The sequence below is a fragment of the Solanum dulcamara genome, chromosome 7, assembly GCF_947179165.1.
Source record: "Solanum dulcamara chromosome 7, daSolDulc1.2, whole genome shotgun sequence".
NCBI classification, from domain to species: domain Eukaryota; kingdom Viridiplantae; phylum Streptophyta; class Magnoliopsida; order Solanales; family Solanaceae; genus Solanum; species Solanum dulcamara.
In genome coordinates this window covers 12,239,284-12,246,121 of record NC_077243.1, presented here as the reverse complement: position 1 = coordinate 12,246,121, position 6,838 = coordinate 12,239,284, and the positions used below count along the sequence as shown (strand labels likewise).

Genomic DNA, 6,838 nt, shown 5'->3' with positions numbered 1-6,838 from the left:
TGGACACGTACTGCGGGAGCTGGAAGTTTATGGCAAGAAGGGAAGAATTTTTTCATTTTTTTTTTCCTAATAAAAGTTGGCCTCGACTAATTCCATGGGATACCTGCCACCTCTTACCACCAACAAGTACCAGGTTAAAATGTCCACCAAGACTAGAACACGGGAATATATTTTTCATTTTATTTCAATTATATAAGGGAAGAAGAGTAAACAAACTTAGGAAGATAAAAAGAAACAAAAAAGGATCAAAATAGATTGTAGTATTACATGAAAGAAATTAAATCACTTTCTATACAGAAAAATTCATGAACCATACATTAGTCATTAAGACACAAGTGATAGAATCCAGTTGTCAATTCTTTAATTAAACATATTGGAAGCAACTAGTATTAGGTCTATACATGTTGTTTGACCCATGGAAACTACATTAACAATGGATAGAGACTAATCAGCCCAAATAACAATCCCAGTAAGTCTTCTCATAAGAAAAATAGGCACATCCTGCAAACAATACAAGGAAAACAAAAAAACATACTCTGCTTATTACAACTCTCCAAGAAAAGGAAAAAAATAAGGCAATATGTGACTCTGGGATAACCTTTTTAGGAAAACATATCAAAGCAAATGTGTAAATTATGGAAAATCTTCCTCTAAAAGGTAGTTATAAGAATCCAATAGTGGTAAATGAGAGTTATTTTTTTCTGATAAGACATTTTATACTAAATGTACTTGTCCGAACGAAAAGCAAGGCAGAAATCCTGGTGTTTACTGCATATCGAAGTATCCCTGAATTAAAATGAAAGAAATATGTGAAACTATATCTATAGTCGTCAACTTGTCTTGACAGATGGATCACTACATCTGAAGTGAACAAGATATTCTATGATGTTGAGTAACTCGTCTAAAATATGAGGTAGAGAATCGCCAACCAATTCCAGGATCCTGAATCCTGATAATACTTGGAGAGGTGTTGATTCACGCGCGACATATTTGCTAATTACAATTGGACATCCATTTTGCCTTTCAAGAGAAAATAAGAAATACAGATATATCTGTTCACCATTAAGCTGCCATTCAATCATCCTAGCAATTTTAGGGTAAGAAGGACGATTTTATAGACCACTCTAGTTTGCACATCGTTATGCATATTGAAATGAAACATGTATCCTATTCTGATACTTAAATGGATCTTGACATCTATCTATAAACGGTTTTTAATATATAGAATGATTCAGTATCACAGGAAGTGTGATAGCATGTTGAGCTAAGGGAATAATCCAGTTTGATCCGGTAATTAATCAATAGCTTTCCAATTCCATCGCCTTCTCTTGTCTCGGATTTTGATCATCTCAAGAAAGGAAAGATGACTCTTTTCTTTTTCTTTGAAAAATTTGACTTAAAAACATAGTATCCTTTCTTTTCTTGCAAAAGTTCTACTAAAACACAGTTTCAGAAAGAGTGAGATACTGCTTCCAAAATTTCCTTTTTCTCCAGTAACCATTCAGTCAAATGAACTTCTAAAATAAATATGCTGTTTTCACTCCAGAAATTTCAAATTCTAAGTTTTCCACCTTATCCATAGCGCAATTAGATCCCCTAACAGCAATCAGGAAGAATGCAGTTGATTATGCCAGAAGAAAAATCTACTTTAGTAGGACGGTATCAGACTAAAGTTATAACTACTGTAGTCCAGATGGATTCAATTGCATGAGATCATTAAATTTTTTATCTTCACTGTTTCTATAGTGCCGGTTGAATAAAACAACAAAATAAAATATGCAACAGATGTGCTTACATGTTGAAGTGCAACACTATTTATCATCCATGAACTCTAATCCAATGCAAAAGTGCTTGAATATAACTCCCAACTGGTTCTTCTCTTGGTCTCCTCAGCTCCTATATCCAAAAACAAATCAATTTATAGGTTGGTATTTCGTATTAATAAAAGTTGACCTTTATTTATTATAAGCAAGAGTGTACTTACACTCAAAAGTTGCCCAACGAGATGGAGGCACAATAGTGCGATCTTGGTTTCCCTCTGAGGCATAGAGCAAACTGAAGAGATCTTGTGTTTCTTCTTTGTGCTTCACGGATGGAGCACTGATGAGACCAGTTTTTGGAGGTAAATTAAGAAATTCATCCATCGTGTCCAAAGAAGCCTGATAAAATGAAATGCTTTTCTCAGCCATGCTTGACAATGAAATTAAAAGTCCACACAAAAAATGTAGTCTACATTTGGCTATACGACTAGCCAAACAACATAGCACATAATTAAGAGATTGTTGTGAACCAAATTATAAAAGATTAAGACGTATTCAAAGGCATAGTAATAAACATGTAAACAAAGTACAATACGTGCAGTACCCCACGAGATCTTGTTGTTGCAGGAACTTGTGGCGGTTGTACACTAAAAACATCCTCCTCCAAGGAATATTTTCTTGCTTTTCTTGGAATATCAGCTTTTCCTCCGAATTCACTTGTTTCACCAATCATATTAGATAGTCCTGGTTGAGGTTCATATCTCGAAGCCCATTTTTTATCCTGATACCTGGAATCAGAATAAAATTTATGCAAAGGGAACTATCGTATAGCTGTCGATCATTTGTAAAAGGAAACTTGTGAGTGCATGAAATAAGTTTTTGTGAAGAATTACTTGGTCCGGATAAATTTCCCAATGTCACTTCTATCTACGCTTGCTGATAGATCTGCCTCCCAATAATTGTTTGACTTCTCATTACCTACACCTGCACAACAAAACATGAAACAGAATATCAAAGGCAAATGGAATATAACAGGGCTCTATTTGGGATGAAGAAAAACATTTACTCCAAAGATAACAACTGTGTTTCTTATGTCTTGCGTTGTAAGCGTCTAAGGAAAAGTTTAAAACTGGAGCATACTAGTGCTACAGAAAAAATAGTAGCTCGCCCCCCACCTCGACAAAGCACATGACCAAAAAAAGGATGAATTAGTTTGACTTCACTATTGATCAACTTATATATCATTCTTGTGATAGTTGAAAAAAATGTATATATTACATTAATGGTTGAATAATTAGTTTGAAACATGTAATGAATTTCTTGTTAAAATTGTATAAAAGACAAATCGTAAAAAATATTATTCACACATCCCAAAATAGATAGAACTTCATGTAAATTAGGAAGAACGAGTCTCTTTTCCATATTATTCATTTAGATAAGGTAGTGACAATCTTCAAGGCTCATGAATACCTAAAGGTTTTTGTTACATTTGTGCTTGTGTGGTTTGCACAGAAAGAGCAATGCAGAGAGAGAGAGAGAGAGAGAGAGAGAGAGAGAGAGAGAGAGAGAGAGAGAGAGAGAGAGAGAGAGAGAGAGAGAGAGAGAGAGAGAGAGAGAGAGAGAGTTACATTGCATAAAAGAAATCTGCTCCGGCAGCCATGTGTCCAAAGTTGTTGATCTTACCTATCACAAGCAAGAAGCATGACAGATAGCTATTATCAATGAAGATTAAGCATTCAGAATCACTTGGACAATTCAAATGGAATCACTTAAATCTTTGATTCAGTAAATTTGCAGAATGTTTTTGTGCAGCAATGAAATGTGAACTTTCATGTACAGAACAATTGTTTGTTGTAGTAGTCTCATGTATATATTGCTTCCATCTTTTCAGTAAATCAGTTAGAGCCTCATGTCATGACCCGCCACTTGATCATGAAGACGGGGGAAAGATCTAGAGTCTTGGAGAGGTTAATAGAAGGCTCTAGAATGTCCAAGAGAATTCTAGAAGAAGGTAGAGGAATCTAGAGTCTTGGACAGGTTAATGTCATGACCCGCCACTTGATCATGAAGACGGGGGAAAGATCTAGAGTCTTGGAGAGGTTAATAGAAGGCTCTAGAATGTCCAAGAGAATTCTAGAAGAAGGTAGAGGAATCTAGAGTCTTGGACAGGTTAATAGAAGGCTCTAGAATGTTCAAGAGAAATCTTGAAGAAGGTAGAAGAACCTAGAGTCTTGGAGAGGTTAGTGGAAGACTCTAGATTCTTGTAGAAGCTTATAGAGAAGTCTTGAAAGACTTGGAATTCTCTAGAGTGTAAAGAGAGTTCTAGAGTAGGGACTTCTTTGTAAATATAGGAGGACTTGTATAGTAATTTTTATTTACACTTAAGCCCCTTAGGAGTAGTATAAATAGAAGGGGTCATTCATTTGTAAACCATCCAGAAATCAAGCAATCAAGCATTCTTCCAAAGCAATACAAAAGCCTTCTTCATAAAAGCTCTCTTGTCTTTCTTGCAATCTAGCATTCCCTTAGCGATCTAGTCTTAAAGGCTTACTTGAGCTTACGAGATCGTGAAAGATTCGTGAGTAAGTTGTCAAGTGCCGCACGGAAGTCTTAGTGGAAGTCTAAGTCCGTGACACTCAGGACAAAAATCAATGTTTTTTCTTTAATTTCATTCAATAAGTTCTCAGTAAAAAGTTAAGGTCCATTGAAGGAAAAAAAAAAAAAAAAACTGAAGTCAACAACACATATCTAAAGTGTGTACCTTGGAGATATGTACCCCAAGACTCCTATGAATTCCTGAGCATTGCAGACAGATGAATATCCCAAGGTTGATGCTCGCCCACCTCGGGGCCCTGATACAAAAATATCATAAACACTAACCAAAATCAATTCTGACTAATGTGTTAGATGAAAGGAACACCGTGAAAGACCTATAGATACAGAACAATCAGTACAAAAAAGACAAACATAGAGACAGTCTAGCTCATTTTATAACCTACTACAACTCTAGATGGTCATGATATACCGTTAATTGCTACAAACTGGTTGCAGAAAACTCACCTTCCCCGACAATCTGCACATTCCCTATTTTCTGGAAGCTTAAGAAGGCCTTCCAATATCTGCAAGTAGTAAATAATACACACTAAGCTAAAAGAGAATAACCAACTGTAACCAAAATAAAAATAAAAATTTAAGCACGATGAAAAAGAAAAGACAATATTCGAGTCCACAAAATTCATTGTGGGTCCTTAATGAATTTAATCACCTCACTGTACCCGAGGTTATAGATTATATACTCTTAGAATAAAACGGATAAACTATTAAAAAAGTAGTGGTACCTCAAACATAATAATTTTAGCGAACTCAAAAGTCAGCAATGAAATCACACAAAGATTCAACTTTATTTGTAAAGAAATAAATGCAAAAGAGGGAGAAAATCCGATGTAGAAAGCTGAGCGAAAACCTCCCAATTTATAGCCAACAATGAGTGCGAACTCACATATTCAAAACAGTCTCATTTGTTCAGAACATGTATAATGTCTTTTGGGGAAACAAATGTATGTTCGGAAGGAACAAGTCCGTTCTAAATCAGCGAAATTCAAATTAATTCTGTTCAATTCAAATCAATCAATCACATCATTTGTCGAAGCCGAGCGAGCGACTACAACGATGGTGCGAGGGACACCGTCTACTTAACCCTTTAAGAGCTAAAGTAAGTGTTTCCTAATACAAAAACAATTCCTTTCTTCTACCGATAAGAGAGAGATAACTTTTTATTTTTTATTCACCTGGTTCCGCACATTTATCAATTCTCATTTCCCAATTCACACCTTATTAAACTCAACAAAAGCTAACTCTCTTTGATTAAGAAAAAATTCTACTAAATCTAATTCCTCACTAAGGTCAGATAAAATTGGGCATAACTTCTATCTCTTCTCCTTATGAATTGTATATGCTGTCAAATTGCATTCAGTTCAAAGTAATCAACACACAAAGCTACAAATAAACAGGGTGATGATGAACCCAATACTTTCAACTCGAAAAATAAATTCATTAAAATTGCAGCATAATTTCAATATCGAGAAGCTAAAATGTTGAACCCATAAAATTTAAATCATCATGACTCACATATGCCTACGATGAACATTACCTTAGCGTGTTTGGCATTAAGCTCCTTAGAAACGGAAGCCTTGTCGTTCATGGCTGCTGATTAATTAATTTGTTACAAAAGCCAAAAAAGAACAACAAGGCCTAGCAACATCAACGGAGAGAGAAAGACAAATAAACAATCTCCCTCTCTGGAAGATATGGTGTATTTTTTTTTTTCTTTTCTTTTCTGAATGAATGAATGTTTTTTTTCTCATCACACATTCAAAGGAAACAGTTTCTTTTACATTCCCATAAAATGCGCTTTTTGTTGTAACGGCAACTCTAATATTAACCCATCAACTCCAATCTCTCTCAGACAACACACTAAATATTTTTACCCACATTGCTGTAAGTTTGGTTGATTAAAAAATCTGATAATTTTCTGTATGAAAAATGTACATTTTATTTTATGACCCAAATAAATTCTTATCCGCAAGGACAACCAGGCAGATACATATGCTTATCTAACATAGGTTGTGGTGCAATGATGAGATTGTTTCACCCTTAATTAGAGGTCTCGGGTTCGAGTCTATGTATAAAATTTTTTTTATTGGGAGTGTCACCCCTGAATGGACCTGCAGTGCGTAATCCAAATTTAGTCAGGGCTCCATGAACTCCGAACACCGGGTGGGAAACCAAAAAAACCAAGCACATACACAAATATCCATACCTAGAGCCGTCAATAATTGTTAGGCCCGATGGGCCAATCCGGTCCAACTTGTGATTTGATAGGGTCGTCCTAAGATTTTTAGAGCCCATATAAGAATATGACTTTTTAGTCCTGTCCGAATAAGATCACTACCATGTAGGGCTGGTGTAAAGTAGGTTGGCTGGCCCGTGGACCTAATAAAAAATAATTAAAAATAAAATAAAATATTAAAAATACAAGAGGAGTCCAAACTTAAAGTCTTAAACCATGAATATAAATA

At 35.2% G+C, this 6,838-nt stretch overlaps 1 protein-coding gene across 2 annotated transcripts; it reads right to left on the bottom strand.

The window, feature by feature from the left end:
- Nucleotides 1-302: 302 nt before the first annotated feature.
- Nucleotides 303-6,281, bottom strand: LOC129896955 (probable ADP-ribosylation factor GTPase-activating protein AGD15). Of its 2 annotated transcripts, XR_008768087.1 has the most exons (9): nt 5,911-6,280; nt 4,821-4,879; nt 4,522-4,612; nt 3,389-3,443; nt 2,654-2,744; nt 2,365-2,548; nt 1,985-2,159; nt 1,796-1,896; nt 303-501 (listed from the first exon to the last, which is right to left on the bottom strand). XR_008768087.1 is itself a non-coding variant. In XM_055972957.1 (8 exons), coding segments are annotated over exons 1-8 (708 nt in total). In that variant the 5' UTR covers nt 5,962-6,281; the 3' UTR covers nt 1,699-1,894. The 2 variants fall into 2 exon arrangements, 1 of the variants encoding a protein (XP_055828932.1); XM_055972957.1 differs by lacking the exon at nt 303-501 and having other exon boundaries at nt 1,699-1,896; nt 5,911-6,281.
- Nucleotides 6,282-6,838: the final 557 nt, after the last annotated feature.

Excerpts from the sequence above, each read along its gene's own strand:
- LOC129896955 (XM_055972957.1), bottom strand. The coding sequence starts at position 5,961 with ATGAACGACAAGGCTTCCGTTTCTAAGGAGCTTAATGCCAAACACGCT. Across the intron at positions 2,745-3,388 it reads GCAGATTTCTTTTATGCAAT|GTGTAGGTAATGAGAAGTCA; the intron begins GTAACTCTCTCT and ends TTTGTTGTGCAG. Across the intron at positions 2,549-2,653 it reads GGGAAATTTATCCGGACCAA|GTATCAGGATAAAAAATGGG; the intron begins GTAATTCTTCAC and ends TTCTGATTCCAG.